The 21,830-nt window shown below is 36.7% G+C and overlaps 1 protein-coding gene across 7 annotated transcripts in view; it reads left to right on the top strand.

Moving 5' to 3' along the window:
* The window catches only part of LOC134538421 (multidrug resistance-associated protein 1-like), a 143,496-nt gene that overhangs the window by 111,195 nt on the left and 10,471 nt on the right, over positions 1–21,830 (top strand). For 3 of the 7 annotated variants that reach the window (XM_063379734.1, XM_063379735.1, XM_063379736.1), the window contains exons 21-29: positions 3,522–3,742; positions 8,325–8,414; positions 10,154–10,244; positions 13,175–13,283; positions 16,048–16,174; positions 20,643–20,741; positions 21,111–21,260; positions 21,352–21,510; positions 21,595–21,761. In XM_063379734.1, coding sequence (XP_063235804.1) covers positions 3,522–3,742; positions 8,325–8,414; positions 10,154–10,244; positions 13,175–13,283; positions 16,048–16,174; positions 20,643–20,741; positions 21,111–21,260; positions 21,352–21,510; positions 21,595–21,761 — 1,213 coding nt within the window. Of the gene's footprint in view, positions 1–844; positions 1,066–3,521; positions 3,743–8,324; positions 8,415–10,153; positions 10,245–13,174; positions 13,284–16,047; positions 16,175–20,642; positions 20,742–21,110; positions 21,261–21,351; positions 21,511–21,594; positions 21,762–21,830 lie in introns of all 7 variants that reach the window. The other 4 variants (XM_063379733.1, XM_063379737.1, XM_063379738.1 and 1 more) reach the window with 2 other exon arrangements.

Below are 21,830 nucleotides of genomic sequence, written 5' to 3'. Positions count from 1 at the left end.
TTTTATTCTCTGAGACTTAAGATTGACTGGCCTTTTCTGTGCACCTCCTGAGTCTTTGGACGGTGATGTTTGACAATTTTGTGAATCTTTATACTTGCTTGCTTTAAGTGACATACTATGTCCATGTTCACTGTTGCGTAAGGTTGATGTTCCTTTCACTCTTGTATTGTTTGTAGTATGAGCTTCTTAAACATTGTTGTTATCTCTGTCTCACTACAAACCAAGTTGCATCACACTAACAGGGTAAACTTTGCTTGGCTTTGCTTTCTCCGAAGTCGCAATAGTCATGTCTGTGCAGACTACCTATGTATGAGCGTCTGCGCACAAGTACAAGTGGAAGCGTTCTTTGAATCATTCTTGCAATGGGACAGATTGATTTAGAACGTTTTTATGGACATACGCCATACGACCTATGCAACTGTTTGTCTTGGGAGGTCTACTGCCTTCATTTTTGTGTTGTCCATATCATCTGATTTTGTATCATTTTTGTGTCCATCTGTTTTGTTGCTTTGTTGTCCAAGGTTGTTGTTTGTATTTTATGTTCTTGTTGCAACTGTGTCGTCGTTGTCAGCCCGCTGCGTTCGTCTGTGCTGTGATATTTTGTCTGACTTATTCCTTCCATGGAATTCCCAGTTTTGTCTATGTATTCATACATTTGACATCTGCTGATTTTGGCTTTTTTTTTTTGTGTGTGTTCATGTATTCATCTATCTTGTTCATTCTTGTGTTTCCTCTATGACACACAGTGAAAAACAGCAATGGCTTATGTCCATGTGGAGTGACGTGACATGTCGTGGTGCGTCGTCAAAGTGAGTCAGAGCTGCGATCGCAATGTTGGTTGCAGTGACGATGCTGGTAATCGCCTATGTGTCCCTTTACGTCGGAACGCTGAGAGCCGCAGAGTTGCTCCAGGAACATCTGTTGCACAACGCGCTGAGGATCCCTATCAGCTTCTTCGATGTCACTCCGGTCGGACGTGTCCTGAACAGGTTCTCGAAAGACGTCGACGCGCTGGACAACGTGCTGCCTCACACGTTCCGCTCCTGGGTTAATGCTCTGTTCTTGGTACGTGGGGGAACTCGAGGATGTATTACCGTTATTTCATAGAGCTTGTTACAAACTGTCTGATTAAACATTTACTATAGTAAAAATTGGTAACCTGTAAATTTAATGTTTAAAATAATTTAAGAAAATAGTGAATTTAATTTGAAGTTTAAGTTCATCACAAGAAGAATATTTTTAATATGAAACATACAATTTTATTAAAATCAAAACAAGTAAAATTGTTACATTTTTAAATCATGTAGGGCTACAAAAGTTTTTTGAAAATTTCTTAGTTTTGCAGGAAGATTTATTAACAACTGTTTTGGATGTACATAGTTCGGAGTATTCTGACATTATTTTCAAGACTAAATGTATTGTTTAAAGTAAGTTTACAACAAGCACAGTAAAACATATTTTCAATCAAAATTGAAGTTTTTTGTGGCCAGAGTCACTGACTCCTCCTTGATTTCTGGGTTGAAGCTACTTCTGTGGTTGATCGCCCGATGTTTCGGCATGCCTAGTTGCAGCTATCTTCAAGGGCTATTGACAACAGTTGTAATGATTCAGTGTTACTGCCAAAAGAATAATACTTTTAACGAGAGATGTTCCGATACCTCCTTTTCCTATACTACTACTGATACCCCAGTACCACCACCGATACCTGATACTACAATTAACATTCACAATTACTGGCCTCACTTTATGAATAAATAATTGAAACATAAATTTTTTTTGTGAATATATTTGAGGATATAATTTTTTTCTTAATCTAAATTCAAAGCAAATTTATTGGAAATTGTGCATAAGTTAGTAAATTTAATGATTTTTCTTTAAAAATGAGTTAAAATCGATACTATTATAAAACTGTCATTTTGTCTGTTTGTTTGAGATTGATTTGGATTAAACCTTTTAGTTTAAAAGCTTATGATTAGAAGTAAAAACTGGTGTATATTTTATCTCACTACGATGATGATAGGAGCCAGAGATATAACAATAAAAACCACATTTTTTTCACAACCAAGTGCAACAACTATAAGGTATGCTCATTCATTTTAAAGCGGGGTCAGCCTTGAGTGGCCCTTCCACTAGATGCCACGCGGGCGGAGCTGATTGGCAAGATTTAATGAAATTGATGATGCTTTCTTTGTTTCCATGGCAACGGCTCTTACGACAGTGGCGCATCCACGAGGAGGGGCATGTGTAATGAGCGTTGCGAGTGTTCTGCCTGCAGACTGCCATAGCGAAGTGCGGGTGCTCCGGCTAGTAATTTAATAAAGATAAAAAATAGAATTAAAATTATGACAAATAAACATAGCAAACATAAAAGAAAACTTACTGCCAGGCATGTGTTAGCCATTAAAATTGTTTACAAAACTGTTTCCAAATATTTTTGCTTTTTTACATAACAATTTCGGGTTCGGTTGATATCAGCTTATAATGAATACAGCCACCGACACTTAACATAAGCACAAAAATTTTTTTGCTAGTTACACTATTAATTAACACCACAAAAATTTTTTGCTATTGCTTGGAAGTAAATCACACATGATGTTGTATAATAGTAGCATTCAGATTTATCGTTAAAAATTAAATTTTAATTGCAGGCAAAGGGATGTTTGTATTCAAGTGTGTATGACTATTGATGGCCACTTGTAAAACTGTCACTTGTTTTTTCATGAATATCATAATGATTAGTAGAGAAACAGAATCAGAAAACAATTTTTGTTGTACATTGTATTGTTTTTAATGAACTTGCAACTGAATGTGTTGTTTTTTGTAAATTTTTCTTTCTGGTACAAGCATGCTTTCTTTTCCTTAGCTATGTAAATTTTTTTGTTTGTGTTACTGTCTCTTATTTTTATTGTGTGTGTTACTGTCTCTTATTTTTATTAACTTTAGTGTTATATTTTTGTTGCATTAATATTTTTTTGTTTATCGTGTTGGTGTTTTCAGAAGTGTATGCGAGATTTTTAAGTGTTTTGTTTTATGTACTGTCTTTGCTTTACTTCTGTATTTTGTTAACATCTTATAATTTACTCTTTTCTGTGTATGTCGTATTTAGTCATACTAATTTTTATGGACTATCTCTATCTATCCAGTTTTCTGTTTTTTTGAATACAGTTCCAATAAATTCAGGGTTTTAGTTTACATTATTATTGGGGAGATACACTAGTCATTGGCGCAACACATGCGTAAGTTAAAAATATTTTTCTATCATCTTTATTTTATTCTTTAGTTTTGTAACTTTCTATTTCAATATTCTCTGAACAACTCACTCCCGATCCAATTTTCATCACTCATGATGCTGACCTTGTTACCAACTGTCTTTGACAATATGGTTTTTACCTTCAGAGTTCCTTATAAACACAACACTTGTTACTATACTTCTCCCTGGACTGTCTTCACGCACCCTATCCCCTTCTGTTTTCTATCTCACTTTTTCCTAGTTCTCACATGGTAGTTGGTTGTTCTTGCAGCTGTGGCGACTGTGTTTAACACCCTGGTCCCCTTGCTGGGGGGTATCGTGGCCGCTGGCATTTTGCACCGCAACCTGCTCTCGTCCGTGTTTCACGCGCCCTTGTTCTTTTTCGACACGACCCCCGTGGGGCGAATACTGAACCGCTTTTCCCAGGATGTGGACGTTCTGGATGTTGTCATTCCCGAGCAGTTGAATGATTTACTGTATTGTGTTTTCGAGGTAAATGCAATGAGTTTTACGTTCACCCCTTAAAAATTGGTAAAAGGTGCTGAACAAAAAAAAACCTTTATAAGTTATTCAAGTTGTTTCTTAACTTCTCTAACAGATTTTGCATTTAGAACTTTCCTGGTGGATGGCTTACTTAATTGAACTAACCAGATCTTAACACTTGCTCAATCTTAGTCATAATCAACTACAGCTCTGTGCATTGTAGTATCAGCTTACACAGAAACTGTTTAGGAACAAGGCATGCTTTTGGGGTGGACCAGAAATATGTGTAATTTTATTACAGAACTGCATTTCAGTTATACAATTAGTTAATACTAGGGATGGGTAGTCAAATCCTCAAATACCATCAAATAACATCAAATCTGTAGTACTCGAAGGATTTGATATTCAATGAAAAAGATTTGAAGAAAAATTATACGGGAAATAATAAAATAAATTAAAACAAAATTCAACACTTATAACCTCTGAAGTTTACTTGGTAGGTATTTTTCTTCATACTTATCCTGTTACTATTCCCCAAGATATTGTACTTTTAACATGCAATTATATAATTAAAATTTCACTGTTAATTTTTGGGAAACGAAGACCTGGCTCCCTGACCAACATCTCAGGACGCAACTTTTCTCTCGCGGTTGGTTTGGGATTTGTGCCGTCGGCTCATGGAGCAAGTCCTATTACCAGTTTTTCACAGATGCCTCATCTCTTTTAGTGGTCAGCAGGGTCACCGATGTAAACCAATAGCCCGGGGGCAAATTATTTTGTCAGCTCCCTTTCCTACTTTAGATGTGTAAACATTTTAGCTCTCGGTATACGGCCTTTTGGTAGGAGTGATTTTGTGAATGGAACGCAAATCAATTGGAACGGAAATGTGTAAACGCGGTGCTGCCGTCTGTGGAAGTCTGAGATATCTGGAAAAGATAGAGGACTCGTGATTCATCCGTATACATTAACTTTCGCTATAATTGGGGTATGTTCTAAGGGTGTTGGTGTACAAAATATAGTCATAAACAGAAATAATAACAACATAAAAATCACACATTACAATTTTGACAGTCCTTAGTTAACATTGAAGTGTAGAGATAGCACAGCGTTCATCATACTGAGAGACAAAAGAAATTGTTAGCCTACATGTATTCGACACCATGTTGAATAAAAGGATTTTGTTATTGTCATATAGAACGTGTGGTGTAGAGAGGGTGGTAGGTACTGGCAGAGAACTCGGAGTAGCAGAAGGGAACGCATCAGCAGCTGATGGGGCCAGATCACAGCAGCACTTCTTTCAAAGGGTTTGAACACCATCATGACCTTGGGCGAGAGCCATGGGAGGGACTGTGTATGGGCTGGTACACACACAGCCGTGAGAATGGCACCCAGAAGGCTGCAATACCATATGTGGCAATCTTAAGGAGGGAAGAGTCATATGGGATGTGTGGTGTAGAGAGGGTGTTAGGCCTGCAGTTGTAAGAGTGTCCAGATGGTGGCTTGTAGGTCGTTCGGTCGGGTGTGTTGTCATCGGTTTCGGGAGTGGTAAGACAGGATGTTAGTGAGCAGGGAAAGTAGTAACAGCAGGATGGGAGTTGTGTAGGGAGAATATACAGTTATGAAATTTTTACTGTTAAATCTTAAATGTTGAATCAGCACACTAATGGTAAGGTTTGTTTGTAAGAAGTATTTACAGACTTATTTCTGTCGTTTAAGCAAATACAAATATACATGCGTATACTTAGTTTTATAATATGTGTTTTTAAAATGTTTGAGGTTAATTATTTTTTTAATGTACAACATTTCAAACCCCAAAATAAAAAAAAAGTCTAAAGACTGTAAAGGTTACATGTTCATAACTGTAAACTTAATCTGTGCATATTGCATTACTTGTAATGTTTTCTATGAATTATTAACAATAGACTTGAAATTTTCATCCTATCAGGGCAAAACCAAATAAAAAAAATCTCTATAAACTTTACCAGGGCCCTCTATGGGCCTGGGCTGTGGGGACTTCGCCCCTCCTGTCCTTCCTCTCTAGACAGTCCTAGTGGTCAAGGACAAAGCAAGATGAGAACACAAGCAAACAGTAAAAAAGGCAAAATCAGCCAGTGTAAAATGTTAAATGTATAGACAGCTCAGATAATTCTCTGCACTGACAAACACTGTGTGAGCTGACAATGATGAAACAATTGCAACAAAAACAGTAAATACAGACAAAACAACAACCTTGGACAACACAGCGGCAGACAGAGAAACCCAACGATGAAATAAAAAAGGTATTCTGACGACACGACGACGACAGCACAGACGAATACAAGATGTTTCGGGAACTGAGATCTGTTCCTGTCATCAGGCACAGACATTCTGTCCGTTGTTTGAGTTTCCTCTATGACATGCAATGCAAACTAGTAATGGCATGTTTTCAAAATATTGATTTTAATCAATCTTACCCATTGCAAGAATCGTTCAAAGAACTTAGGAAAGTTTTAGTTGACACTATCCATTGTTCTAATGGTACACCATAATAGATTAATGACTGTGCTCTGTTTACATGTGTACATTAAATAAATAGTAGAAATGCCTGTGAAAGCATGTATACGAAGTACAGCATGAAGGGAACCTATGTGGCCGTGATTGCTGAGGCATCGTGTTCAGTGGCGAGGGTTCGTGGGTTCAGTTCCAACACCCCGGCATGACTCAAATTCGTGACCACTGAGTCAGTACCCAAGCAGGTCAGAGGTCTTGGAGGTCTTGCACCCTTAAGAGGTCTGCCTATTCGGGGGTGTACTTAGCGAGCGAGGCGGGACACTTCTAATACGGTGTCACCTCTAAGTGCAAAGTTCTGAATTGGCGCGCATAAGGAAACTATGAGATTTGAGTGGTAATCATAACACTATGTGGCGGAGAAATGAAGATAAAGGTGTATTGCAAGTCACTTTATTGCTTTCAAGAGTCTGTTTCAGAAGTTCCATACCTAAATAATATTACAAACACTCTCTTTTTAGCCTTTTTCACTCTCCAAAAAATACAGTTTAAAAATCAAATACGGGAACAGTACTGCCATTCCACACTCAGCTAATTCTTAAATGATTTTTGTAAACAAACACCATTCGCATATCTTGATCAGTTTTATAAATTGCGTGGGTTATTCTGAAGCCTTGCACACCGTATGGGTGCCCAGGTAGGCAAGGCTCCTAATTATGCCTTTAAGAAGAAAGTTTTATTGCGGTACTTGGTCTGTGGCTGTGTAGTTGCAACCAGCTTTTCTACTATACCTGTCGGGTTAAATGTTCTATGTTGCTTCCTAGTAGGGCAGCCTAACTGCACTTGGTGAGTGCCGCAGCGTAGCGCTTGATGTAGCATGAGCATGAGACAAGGCTTATCTTGCTTGTGACAAGGTTCCTGAAGTGTGTGCATGTTTTGTGTCACTTGCTTTGTTCGTTGGACCTGGTATCAGAATGTGTGCATTAGTTTTAAGCTATAAAAGACATGTTACAACTAAAGGGCGTATCCAGTGCAAAACATAAAAGGTGTTGGGGGGGGGGGGGGGGGGGGGGGCGCGGATATTCTGTAATTGAACTTCTTTCATGCGGAAAAGGATCCATGGTACAATGCAATAATAAACATTAACAAAAGGAAAAACATTATTCATAAAAAATGTTTTTGAACAATAGTGTGTGAGAATTAACTATGTATGAATTTTCTCTCTACAGGGCCTTGCACCTTGTTTCATTTATTTTTTTCCACTTTGGATTAGGGCACCTTGATGTACCCATGATTACAACCATTTTGAGATTTTATTATGCCGCTATAACAAAAAAAATGGGATGGCATGTAAGTTTATTTATTGTGTATTGTTATAATGGAGAAATTACTTTAGCCAATGTGTTGTAGGTTTCATCTTTATCATTATAAGTAGCATTATTTTTATCCATTCATCCTTATAATTTTATAGCTCTTAATGTGCCACAGCCTCCCTTAATGCAGATTTTTATCTGCACGTCATACGTGTAGCACTTTGCTGAGACATGTGCAAATGGTTTCCTCTTTATATCTTGAATCAGTGACAAGATTTATGTCGGCTTACATTTCCACATTGCTTGCATCTGTACTAGGACAAATGCCCATCTCTGTAAGAAGCACCCCGCACAGGAAATATGAATTATTATTTCATCCTGATAAAATTAGCCTCACACTCAGGAGTACATTTAAATTTCTTCTTGGCCTATGTTAGATCATGAAATGGGTCGGCAATTATAGCAGTTCCATTTCTAAAATGTCAGCGGTGCCTATGCACGTATTCCCACACAACTCCGAACTTTAGTCTTTTGTCAATTCCACAGAATGACAAATGCCCTATTATATGGTTGCAAAAAGAGTTATTTATAATTATTTATTTATTTACTGGATTTTAAGTATCAGCTGAACAGTTTGTAAGATGAAAATATCCTGGACAGTATTTAGATATTATATAGCACAAGTGTTTATATATTTTGTATTTTTAGTCAGCCCTTTTTTCATAATGTTTGATATTTATAAATAAATATTGCAGCTTCACCCCATGTGCTGGGATATGCATTATTTCCAGGTGGCTGCGACATTGCTGGTGATCAGCTATTCCACTCCAATATTTATTGCTGTAATTATCCCTGTTGGCATTGTTTACTATCTGATTCAAGTAAGTGGTAAATTAATTTTTATATCCTTATAAAATACCTATGTGTGTTCTTTAGATTGTCCATATGAGGTGAGAAGCATTGCAATGAGATACTTTGGGTGTTCTTTTATACAGTTAATGAAGAAACATGCAACATTGATTACCTAAACTACAAAAGCAATGTTACAGACAGCAGTAAGATGGTGTGAGCTTTAATTCTTACATGAAATTCATGCAAAGCAAACAAAATCAGGAAACTTAAGCTTATGTGATGTTTAAAAAGGCCATGGTGGCTACGTTATCAGGTAACCGGACTCCCGCAAAGGTGGTCGGGGTTCGATTCCATGTGTGGTCAGACCTGCCTTTTCGGCAAGTGAGGAATGTGGTGGATGTGGAAGTGAGCTGGTAGGTTTTCTCGGAATACTCCCTGTTCCCCAGTTCAATTATGTCGCCAATGCTCCAGCCTCACCTCATAACTAGGAAAAAGATTGCATGGTGAATTGCCATAAAACCGAAATAACTCCGATAAGGACATCAATACACCATATAACACCAAAGTACAAGTTAATACACCATAAAGCTCCGAAATGCAACTGACATCACAAATTTTTGATTAAAAATGCTGAATATTTTAACTCTTCCTTTAATATATTAAACTGGAGGATTTTTACATTGTTAGCCTGAAGGTTGTACTTAATGAATGTAATTATAATTAACAATTTTTTTAAAACTTTTTACCTTTAATAGTAAGTCATTTTTACATTACAGCATCGGTTAATTTTTCAAACACACAATTACTTACAGATTTATTTTTATTGTTCCAAGTAGTTAGAAATGCTTGTTACAAATTATTATGCATATCATAAAAGAGCATCATGTATCAGTCACAATAAAATTTTTGGTGAACTAAATATTATAAAACATTTAGGTGTCATATTTGTTTAATAATATGCTATATTAATGAGTAAACAGAGTTCATAAAAAATAAAGATAATAACAGAACATTTCTGTTTTAATAATAATATTGGCTTTAAAATAAAACCATAACATCTTGTCCCTACTTTTAACCTCTCATTGACACTGATGACCTTGATATACACAAGATGTCAAGCCTCAATTCATACATTAATTCAGAAGTTGATGTAGTGGATCTATTTTTGTAATAATTTGTACATAATACTGTAATCAGGGAGAGGTCAGGGAAGTTGTAAATGGCCAGGGAAATTCAGGGAATTTACTTGAATTCCGGGAAGAATCATGGAAATTTCAAGTAATAATAATTTGATGGGAAAATGCATGCTCCAGTCTGCCATCAACCCAACTATGAGATTTTTTTTTCTTAGATGGTGATAGTGTTAATGGTGTTTTAGTTCATAGTCAAACGGCAAGATTCTGTTTGAAATAGAGAAAATTAAGTGAGAACTACACCAGATATGGAATGGTTAAGAATAGATTTTCTTAATTTTTTTTCCTTCAGAAAATTGCAAATCAGGTAAATTATTTTTAAAAATTTAGTTAGGGAAATTTGAAATTTGGGTCAGGGAAAGTCTGAGAAAAGTCAGAAAAATTTTATTACAGATTTGTGTGGACATCCTGTGTATTGTTAGTGCAAATTTATCTTAAAGTTTTATGATTATCTCCTAGTTAATAATATCTGTTCTTAGTATTATTATTTAACTTAAACAATTTGGGTTCCGTTCAAATAAACAAGTTCTCAATACTGTGCATTTTCGTGATTACCCTGCAATTTTTTTCCCCAGAGATTTTATGTAGCAACATCCAGACAGCTGAAGCGACTGGAATCCATTACCCGCTCTCCTATATACTCTCATTTTGGAGAGAGTATTACAGGTAATTATTTACAGTTAAGGCTTTTTACCAGTACGACCCACTTTTAGCTTTAACGAGAATACCCTAGAGAAATTAACATATTGTACCATGATATTAAAAGCTGCTGTATGGCAAGAAAAAAATTCAAATGAGCCTAAGTGTTAAGTATCTGACATCATGTCCCCAAAACCCAAATATACTTTAATAAAAATATACTAATTAATTTTAAAAAAAATTAAAAAAATGTGAGAAGTTTGATCAGTGCCGAATTACAAAATAAAGCAAACCAAAAATTTTCCAGTATAAGGCTGTCTCCCATGCTGATAAGATATTTCATTTTCATTACTGTTATATTTGAGGGCGTGAAAAAATGAGCATTAAAATATTTTTCAATATAAATATGCTTACTGCTAAACATCAGAGTACCATCAGAGGGTTGGAGTGTATTAGATCTTATGCTAATTTTTCCCGTCTCCTTTTTCACACAGTGGTCAAGAATGAATAATATATGTTAGCTTTTGTTAAGAGATAAATTTTATTAATTTTCCAAAATTAAAGTTCTGATACATTAGGAAACTGATTAATAATTTACCATTTAATTAATAGTAGATTTAAAAAAGCAAATTTTGGTAATGTTTGTGAGTCCTGGATGGATAGAGAAAATTAGCCTTCATTTGTAAATCAGACACTCCCAAAATTATAGTTTGCTTGCACTATTGCTAATCATACATGAACTTAAGTTAAAAAAAAATTAAGTAGTATTGTGACGGAAATTAGGCATTTCATCACCTTCTTTAATTTTTTTTATAATTTTAAAATTTTTGCGGTTTCTTATTTTTTTAAATTTATCTGGTTGTTAATGGGGGTGATTTACTTTTTTGTTAGGCCGGTGTACGCCACGGATTTAAACTTTGTGCCAGTGGACCGAAGCCCCTTCCCAGGGGGCCAATCTGATATTTTGCTGTCTAATGTGGACATGGTCAGCCCGGTTGAAATTTCCTTCGCCTGCAGTCACGTCCCGAGTTTGTAATTTTAATTCCCTGCATGACCAAAACTGCACAGAGTAGCTCCTGGGCTGCAAGCTGCTACCTTGTAGAGACCTGCTGAGAATAGCATGTCTGGTCACGAATGGGGATCCAGTGGAGCTGCGTTCCCACCTTAGTGGCTATTTCTGCCCCCCCTTCCTCTCTCTCCACATCACTTTAGTTCTGAGAAATCAAGCTAGGAGCAGTGACCGGACGGGACGATGACCTGAGGCAAAACCTTCTCCCTGGTCCGACAGACACATCCCCGACATCTAGCGGAGGAAAAAGTAACCGCGGGCCTGGTCGCCAGCGTGCAGAGCTTACCCTCATGACACCTGGTGGCAAGTCAGCTCACCGCCTCAAGTAGTTCCCCCTTACGCCGCTAGAAAGCAGCGTCGCGGTGCCATAAGACACTATGCTTTCTTCTCGCGGCCTGTAGAAGTCGATTGTTCGTTGCCTTCGTTTCGGTCCGGTAGAGAGCGCTCATGTCGTGTTGTTGTCACGCCCGCCTCGGGCTCCTTCGGAAATTTTCGGCTTAGAACCGAACCTTCCCCCTCCTTCCTAGGGCTTGAGCGCCCGTTTTAATTAGAAGTCTCGTCCGCCACCGCGGGCACTTAGTTCTCTGAGCTCGGCTACTGACCCCGTGTTCTCGGTTTCCTCTGCGCTAAGAGGCTTTTCGCGGGAACGGCGATTTTCGGTTGCACAAAAGATGTAGTCAGTTACTTAAGGGATGTGATCCCATTTGTACAGTAGCCAGGCAGAGGTAGTTTTTAGAAAAGTCATGCGTAGTAAAATTTTTTTTATTTATATTTAATTCCAAAAATTCTGGTTTCCTTCGCGCATCCGCGGATCCTCGGTGCGCGTCATCCTGATGTCGGCGCGAGACACCTCGTGAGCCCTGTGCCCCTGCATGATCTTCGGGACCTCCAGCTGATCCCCCCCCCCCCCCCCCCCCCCCTTGTTAGAAGAGTTTGGCCCGCAGTCCGAGGTCATCCTGGAAAGACCCGGGTGATATGAGATATATATTTCTTTTTTCACTTAAATAGAAGGAACTAAAACAAAGATACCAGCGAGCAATGCTTTAAGGACGTCATCCTCAAGAATCTGTAAAATCGAGGAAACTCATAAATCTATGTAATTGTTGGGACATTCAAATTTGGTGCAATTTTTAAATTTTTGATTATGTAATAATTTTTGTTAAGGTGTAATATGTATTATTTTAAATAATCCTGGGGCGCCCCCCTTTAACTTTGTTAATTACTAAGATTTTTATTGTCAGGTTTGAATAATACGAACACAAAAGTCCTTAATAATAAACCAGGGAACCTATAGACCAAGCTACTTGTGTAGTGTTAATTTATTTATGATATACCTTCTTCCCTTAAAAGATCCACCAGCTCCCAAGTTGCTTGTGTCAGGGAGATCCAAATTATCTTGTTCTCCACCTCGTGCCACCTCTGGTCAATAACTTAATTTTTCTTATTTTTCTTACCCAGCAGTTTCCAAGGCTCTTTATAATTAATTTAAAATAATTTAATTTTGAGGCACGAGGGGCGTTACAGGATGCAACATAGTTAGCCGAGGATAAATATAGGGGGAGAAAAATACTATCACGTAACAAAGAGTACCATTGTAAAAATATCAATAGTTTTAAAGGCTAATTATTTTGACTATTACAGTAATATAGTGTTTTTAAATGTTGGTTAATTTTGCATGTCTGTGATCATTTGTAACCTGAGGGGGAATAAAGGTTGCCTGAGCATGCGTACAATAAAATACATTTTGAATTGACCCAATCAGCTCCCATTGTAACTGATCTACTTTTTTCGTCTTTTAGACATCACTGTGTTTCATCGTAGTGTTTCCTCCTTCATTAACCCTCCAATTCCTGTCCAATCTCTTTGGCATAGCTGTGGTATGTTCCAGGTGCCATGACCATCCGAGCATACTGTGCACAAGAGAGATTCATTCGGGAGTCCGAGGAGAAGGTAGACGTGAACCAGATGTGCTACTTCCCAGGGCTTATTGCCAACAGGTGACTGCTGCTGGCTCATTGGTAACCGGTAACATTTGAAGTGCTTGTATGGTATTGATACAGCTTTTTTTTTAAAGTAAAACTGCTTTGCAGACGGAGTAGGGTTAAGTCGAGGCCGTGACGTCATCAGAGCTCAACGAAAAGTGTAAAATTAAAATTGCAACGCAATTAATTGTACCCTCTTTTAGCTATCAATTTAGGTACTTGCAGAATACACTAATCGTAGCAGCAGTGTTTGATGACATGTTTGCATTATAGCACTCTTGCACACTTATATACTTGTGTACTTGCGTGAGTGTGATACGTGGATACTTGTACACTTGCATGATTCCTCACTCTGTGATTTGCACATGTTCTTATATATTTACATACCTGTACACTTGTCTGTACGCTAGTATACTTGCACACATGTACACATGTTTTCAAATATTTGTAGTTTTTTCTTACGATGCTGAAATAATTTTGTGCTTTTGAAAGTTGCTTTATATTTGGTTTTGTTTAGAGTTGGGGTAGAGACGGAGGTGTGTGTGTGTGTTTGTTGTCGACTCTGTATCACACATGCTCCTGGCAGGGCGCAAGAGAACAGTAGAGCATCGAGCTGTGCGCTGGAGCACTTGACTGGCGAGGGGTGGGTGGGGTAGAGCTGAGACAGCTGTGTCGATGTGTTACGGTGATGCCATAACTTATAATAAGGGCATGGGAGCGGGCACCGTTGAGAGAGCACAAGGATGCTGGGCTGGGGTCCCAAGTGTATCGGCTATCGTCTTTTACTTCCTACACTTGAAGAGAATTTCGGAGAATGTTTTGTGTTAGTAAGAAAGAGAAGATGTGCGAAGGACTCTCCGGACATGAAAGCCATGTAGCAGATATGAGTTAAGTGCAATAGTTTAGCTTTCTTTTAAAGCCTTGACCACTCTGCTGTTTTAAAAGAGGTTGTGAAAAATATTTGTATAAATGCTCTGGAAATTTTATGACACATTCTACATTCATAAATATGATCTGAGACACAGTACTCCATTTAGATTTCCTCGGCATCTATAATTTACCTCTTCCACTATCCACACATACTGTTTACCTTTACTAATACAGTGGAACATGCTACATGACTTGAGTACATGAATGATCCAGTTAAGAACTTATCATATCAATGACACATATTTCAATCTGTGGTAAAGCAAGTGGCATATTTCATCACTAGGGAAAATTATATAGGTTTAATTTAGGCTAATTTGGTTTTTAAAACAAGCTTTTTTCAGTGTTATTGTGTTTATAATTTTTAATAAGCATGTGTAACTACTTGGGACAGCCAAAATAAATAGGGTATTTGTCTATAAGAAATATGTACCACTGCGGTAATGTAAAAATAAGTTACTAGTAACAGTTGCAAATACAAAAGAATTTTTTTTTTTCCACTCTGTTTACTACAAGCATTTTGGTATAAACTTCCTTCTAAATAAATTACACAAATTGAATTTACTATATTAAATGATTAGGTTTTTGTGATTTGAGTAAATTTCGTGATTTTAGTTGTATTTTGGTGCTAAATAGTGTATTACCTTGCATTTTGGTGGTATAATGTGTATTGAGAAGCTTTTGAATGTTTTTTGGGTTTTATCGTAACTAACCTTATACTTTTGCCTTTACTCATCATTCAGCAGGCATTAAAAATTCTGATAAGTAGCTAGTGTTATTAAAACACCTTTTTAAACAGGAAACAATTTTTTTTTAGTAAGATACTAGAGCGATCTTGTGTGTTTGCTACTAATACCTACATGGCTACATAATCTGAATTAATTTTCCCTTATGATTGACTGTAATCTCTTCAGCATAAAATAATTGTGACTTCAGTATCATTTGGTTACTCTTCTGTATTTAATGTATGTAACTTATTGACAGTGTTGTTAAGTAACGAATTACAAGTAATCGGATTACTTGTAACGATTACTTTTCAAGTAATTTATACTTGTAACGAATTACATTTAAAAAATGTAATTCGTACTTGTAATCGGAATACATTACATTAATTGTAATCGATACATTAAGGTAATCGATACTTTATATTTACTTGCCGTTACTTTTATTCTCGGAACGTATAATGAATACAATTAAGAACAAGAAGATCATACACTTTTGTATTAGTAAAATTTATAATTTTACGCTTGTAGTGCTACGATCGTATGCACATCTCTGATCAAAAATTAAGAGCCATAGTGACTTGCAGTGTCTCCAACATTACCCTATCCTAAAAACTGCATTTTAAAAATTTAACACATCGATGCCGTCAAGTGCTTCCGTTGAGCATCTTTTTAGTGTTGGTAAAGATGTTTTTGCCATCAAGAGAGGGAATCTATCTGATGAGAACTTTAAAATGCAATTGTTTTGTAAGGTCAATTCCACTATACTTGTATGAAGTCTTTTGATGTTATTCAAGCAAGTTTGTCCTCAAATATTATTCATTTAATTAAAGATAATAAATTTAATAATTACATGAAATCATTTTTTTAACAACACATATATGTATGTATGTTTATTAATGCAACAAAGTGTAAAAAAATTGAATCGTAGGTCAGTTTTAAAATGTTAGCGGAAAGTAATTGTAATTGTAATTTTACTGATTACTTCTATGTAAAGTAATTTTTACTTGTAATTAGTTACATTATCACGACAGTAATTGTAATTGAGCCCAATTACTTTTTCCGAGTACTTTTAACAACACTGCTTATTGACATATAAGTGGTGTTAGTAAGACATAATCCTTTTTCAGGTGGTTGGCAGTGAGACTGGAGATGATAGGCAACCTCATCATCTTCTTCTCGGCCCTGTTCGCCATCCTGGGACGGGACACCATGAGCCCAGGTCTGGTGGGTCTCTCCGTCAGCTACGCTCTACAGGTAAGTGCAACAATCTGTTTTTATTTGTTTCAGAAAGAAAGTATGTGTGGAATTAAACTGTTGTGAAATCACTTTTACAGAATGAATGTTTGTCAATGCTGGTAGGAGTCATGCTTGACAGAGAATTTTAATGAAATAGTAAATGACAGAATTAATCTCACTGATGATCACGTTCAGAGTCTTCTTTTATTACTTATGACGGTTTATTGAACAATATATAAGATATACCTATCTTATTAATCTATAATGCTATACAATAATTATACTTCATTGTTTCGTTTTCTGTATACCGTATTTAGGTGAAAATAATGCGACTCTGAATAGAATGCAAGCCCAAATCTTTTGATTATGAGTTATGAAAAAAATTTTATGACATAAAAACCACAACTCAAACATAACAGAAATTAAAAATTATTGAAATTAGTAAAAATTAGTGATGGGTCGAATCCCAAATTTCTCTAATCCGTATCTCAAAGAGTGCCTCGAATCCACATCTCGAATCCGAGTCCAGGTATAATGTACAATAAATACAAATTTAATAAAAATAAAATGCTTTTTCCTAGAACTTGTTTGTTGCTGAGATTGTTAGCTACATTTTAAATTGGTAATCTAATAATTTCACAGTATTTCATGTGTCACTAATCTATACCAACCAACCCATTTTACAATATCACTTTATTATATTTATACTTAACCATTTGATTACTTGATAAACTACTTGTATCACAGTGCCATCTTGCAGAATGATTTGGAAACATGCCAGAAAATTAATAAAAAATAATTTTAAGGTTTCCTTCCCCCCCTCCTCACTAAACAAGAATTTATATATATATATATTTACAAAACAAAACGTTTTGGGTTTCAGAAACTATCTCAAAAATATACATAAAGATCAACTCCATAACTTTATTAGTCTAGCAAAAAATTAAAATAACCTACTGTTGAATCATTAAAACACATAGTAGGTACTAAATGAAACAGTACACCATCTCTATATTTTGGCATGAACAGGGCATAACCTACACAATGTGTAAATTTCTAGATGTAATAACAACTATAGAAATGAAAACATGGGGACGGGGCTAAACGTACGTTAAACACATTGTAACATTTCCGTCTTATCAAAAATTGTGTCTGACAGAAACTGATACATAAAATCTAGTTGTGGAAAATCTCCGTAAGTTCATTAACAATGTCTGACCAAAGGGGTAAAATGGGAAAAAATTTTTGGAAAAAAAAAAATTGCTGTAACTCCCATAATATAGAAAATATTACATCTGTTTGAACGCATTATAGCTGGTAGGAATAACACCAAAATCTTTTGTTTGAAAATTTTTGATACGGCCAACCATAACAGCAAAGGGTTAAAAAAACAAGAATTGGAGGACAAAAAAATCATAACTCCCTTCACAGAAACAACATTGTTTGTACATGTTATGTATTAATCTTATAATTATTATCTAAACCTTTTGTTTCAAACAATTTTGATTAGACGAACCATTGCATCAAGGGGTTGAAAAATAGAGGGGTAAAATTAAAAAAAAAAACTTACTTCTCTTAGTAGGAACACTATCAAATCCATTCAAATTGTTTGTAAATCTTATAATTTTTATTGAAATATTTTGTCTGAAACAATTTTTGATAATACAACATACAAGCCATTACTACTGCAAGGGGTTGAAAAAACCAGGACTTGAAATAAGAAAATAAATAAAACTTCCCTACCTTGTACTCTATCGAATAAATGTTTATTTTTGTTTAATTTTTTAAATATTGTTGAAAACTTTTATCTGAAGTAAATTTTGCATAACAAATAATTACTGCTTTAGCCTCCCTAGAAATGCATTTCTAGGAAATTACATCGGCGCGCACACCAAAGACACACAAATGCAGCCTCGTGCTAGAACGAGGATCCAGAGGGTTTACAAGTTTGGTTTTGAACTTGGTAACAGCATAGAAGAGTACAGAACATAGTGTGTAGGACAGCGTTCGTGGCGGGGAATTATAAACAAAATTCCAATTACTGTTTTATTCAATAAATGCAAGTACACAGACCGCTCATACAAATAGTCAATTAGGCTAAGAAAACGAGCATCAATAGACAGAGTTAGGGTAGAAAATACATTTATAAAAATTAAAAAAAAAAAATTAAATAAAAAAACACTCCAGCAAAGCTATACAAGTTAATGCACTCCACGTCGAGAGCGAAAAGCAAGAATACATTAAGGAGAATTACAAGCTAAGCCCTAGATTGACAAGTTACGATACCGTAGACACGTGAAGCTAGACGCCGAAAAAAGGTGGAGCATTAAGCAAGACGGCGGCGAGAAGCCAAGCGAAGTTAACAGCCCGAAACATACTAGACGAAAGAGAGTCCAAAATGGCGACACTGCCTTAAATAAGTATACACAACTCCCCACTGAGCAGGTGCAGAAGGGGAAATTAAGGGGAAAAGAGAATCACACAGTACATACACGTCACTATGACAAAAGGCCTGGAGAGGGAAGCGGGGGGTGGAATGAAGGGGGATGGGGGGATCAGAGGACGGCAAGCGCGCGGACTTCAAAGCAACGGAGAAGTCCGCTGCACTGCAAGGGTTGGAAATAACAAGGGTATAAAGACAAAAAATGTCATTACTTTTTTAATATATATACTATCACATCCAATATAAATATAATTTATTGTAAAGCTCTTAAAATTTATCTGAATCTTTTGGCTCAAACAACTTTTGATGAAACGAACTATTACCATTAAAACAAAGTTTGAAATTTAATAAATATAATATAACTTCGTTAGTATGAAATTCATCAGAATTGACTAAAAATTATCTTAATACATAATACCTTAAATCTTTGTCCGAAAAAATTTTTATACGACCTTGTATTAGTGCAAGGAATGAAAAATAGTGTTTGCATAACTACCTTAGTAGGCATAATATAATTTCGTTAAGACATTCAATGCTGGATGCATTAATTTAAAAACATTCAAAATATTTTCACTGCATTGAATCTGAGAAAATGTTAAATGGATCTTTTTTGGATATTGGTGGACATATAGGTTGTTATGTACATAAGTTCTTAAAATGTTCCAGAAGTGTATAGAAGTTTAAAAAACATTTCCAGAAGAAAAATAGGTTCTTCGAAATCCACCTAAACCTGGAATTTTTTTTTGTCCTCCAAAACTGGTTTTTCAACCCCTTGCAGTTATGGTTGGTCGTATCAAAAACTTATTCAGACAAAAGATTTTGGTATTGCTCCTATGTTCAAATGGATGTTATATTTTCCATATTATGGGAGTTACAGCGATTTCAAAAAATTTCCTTGTTTCATCTCTTCCACAGAGGCAGTAGGTATTTTGAAGTAAAATCAAAAATGAATAGTGTGTGACATGCTGGTGCTACACAACCTTATAATCTTCACCATGAGGCATGAGTCACAAGGCCGTTATCAGTGTTATGTAGATGCGTAGATGAATGATAACAAAAGTATATCTTAAGCAGGGTCTTGTTAAAAGTCGCAACCATGCCTGGCTAAGACGATGATTGTTCCTTGCACATACAGTAAAAACTTGAAAAATATTCCATCGGAAGTTGCAGGTAGTTGGTGAAAAGTTCTATCTATGACAGTTTAGTTACTCAAAACTGTTTATGGTTACTTTCAAATAAAGGAGTGGAAATGAATTTGGGTAATTTATTCTTCTACGACAAAACTACAAGTCCTTTACACGATTCTGTGATGTATCAAATAATATTCCTAGTGACTTTTGGTCATCTAGGTACCAAAGAAAAATGTGCCAACATCATTACGTATAAAGTGCTACCAGTCGGAGATGGAAACTAAAACTAAATTAAATTGATTTTCTACAATTAATTTTGTTTATACTTTTTTGTACAAAATTTATGCTAAAATAAATTACAATCATCGAATTAACTAAATAAAATATTACATGGTTACAATTTGATTCAAGGTTTGTAAAATGTTGGTATATTTCATGATTTTAGTTGCATTTTGGTGCTAAATGGTGTATTAATTTGCATTTGGTGTAATATGGTCAGTGGTATATTAACATGCTTTTCGGTGTTTTTTTGGTTTTATCGCAATTCACCATATAATCTTTTTCTTACCCATAGCACCTGCTAAAACATTTATAAATTTGACGAATGAAAGAAATGAAACAGATTATTTAAAGCATGGAATCTGGCATTATAAGAATTGTACAGAAACTAGAATTTCTGGCCACAAGGACCATTTAAAATTTATTTAATGTTTCAATTTTACTTTTTAAATTTTTCTACACACAAATAAAATTTGATAAATTTTTAACACTGCTTGATATGAAAACAATTTGTATATTTTATTTTTGTTTTTAGAGTTCACATACTGTATAAACCTTTAAAATGTACATCCAGGTAAATACATATTTGCTTTACTTGGTGTGTATTTAAACAACTGGTGCGGTGTTTCTGAAGATCACCCAGACGCTCAACTGGCTTGTACGAATGACGTCCGATGTGGAGACGAACATTGTTGCAGTGGAGAGGATCAAGGAATATGCAGAGCACAAGCAGGTAACTGTGACCCTTATATTGATGAGTTAGAGAGGGAAAAACATCAGTTTCACTTTCCATTGACATGTGTAATGATTTGACATCATATTTTAATAGCTAAGAAATAACTTTCAGGCTTAAACCCTAGCTGCATTGATGAGGATGGTTGGTGTTTCCTTATCCTGGACCCTACAGTTCACTATACCTTAAGTCCGCTGGAGTATGTACACTACGTTTTACTAAGTGTGCACAACATACAGTGTGCATTCCACTTTTAGTCTGCAGTACACTTGATAAGCTCTAGACTAGCGATAAATTGGGTTTGGTGTTATTATATAAAAATTCTGACAATATTTACTAACATTATCTTTATTGTTATATGTATGTTAGGAAGCACCTTGGGAAAACCCAGCCATTACCGTGCCCGAGAAGTGGCCATCGGATGGCAGAGTGGAGTTCAAGGACTACAAGGTTCGCTACCGAGAAGGTCTGGACTTGGTGCTCAAAGGAATCACTTTCACCGTCCGCGGAGGAGAGAAGGTAAGTAAGGCGCTCCAGTGTCGTCACAGCGGGTGCCTGTTTGTCTCCGACACGCGGTCAGCGTGAATGTCCGGCCTTGCGCCGTGCCCAGGTGGGCATCGTGGGAAGAACCGGGGCGGGCAAGTCGTCGCTCACGCTGGGACTGTTCCGCATCATCGAGGCCGCAGAGGGCAGGATCCTCATCGATGGAGTGGACATCTCGCAGCTGGGTCTGCACACGCTTCGCTCGCGCCTCACCATCATTCCTCAGGTATCGGCCGTGTCCCCCGGGACCGTAGGGTGTTGTGTGGCAGGGTAGCACCGGCCAAGTGCGTGAGACCGGCGTGGGCCGCAGGACCCCGTGCTGTTCTCGGGAACCCTGCGCCAGAACCTGGACCCCTTCGAGAAGCTGTCGGACGAGGACGTGTGGACAGCTCTGGAGCATGCCCACCTCCGAGCGTTCGTGAAGGGCCTGCAGGCGGGGCTGGGCCACGAGGTGTCTGAGGGAGGGGAGAACCTGAGGTGAGTCGTGGCGTGCTTGTCGCTGGTCCGTGTGCCGTGCGAGGGGGGCTTGTTGTTGACGTGCTGTGT

Source organism: Bacillus rossius, chromosome 13 (genome assembly GCF_032445375.1).
Source record: "Bacillus rossius redtenbacheri isolate Brsri chromosome 13, Brsri_v3, whole genome shotgun sequence".
NCBI classification, from domain to species: domain Eukaryota; kingdom Metazoa; phylum Arthropoda; class Insecta; order Phasmatodea; family Bacillidae; genus Bacillus; species Bacillus rossius.
Note: the sequence above shows the minus strand (reverse complement) of the source record. Positions and strands in the feature narration are given on the sequence as shown.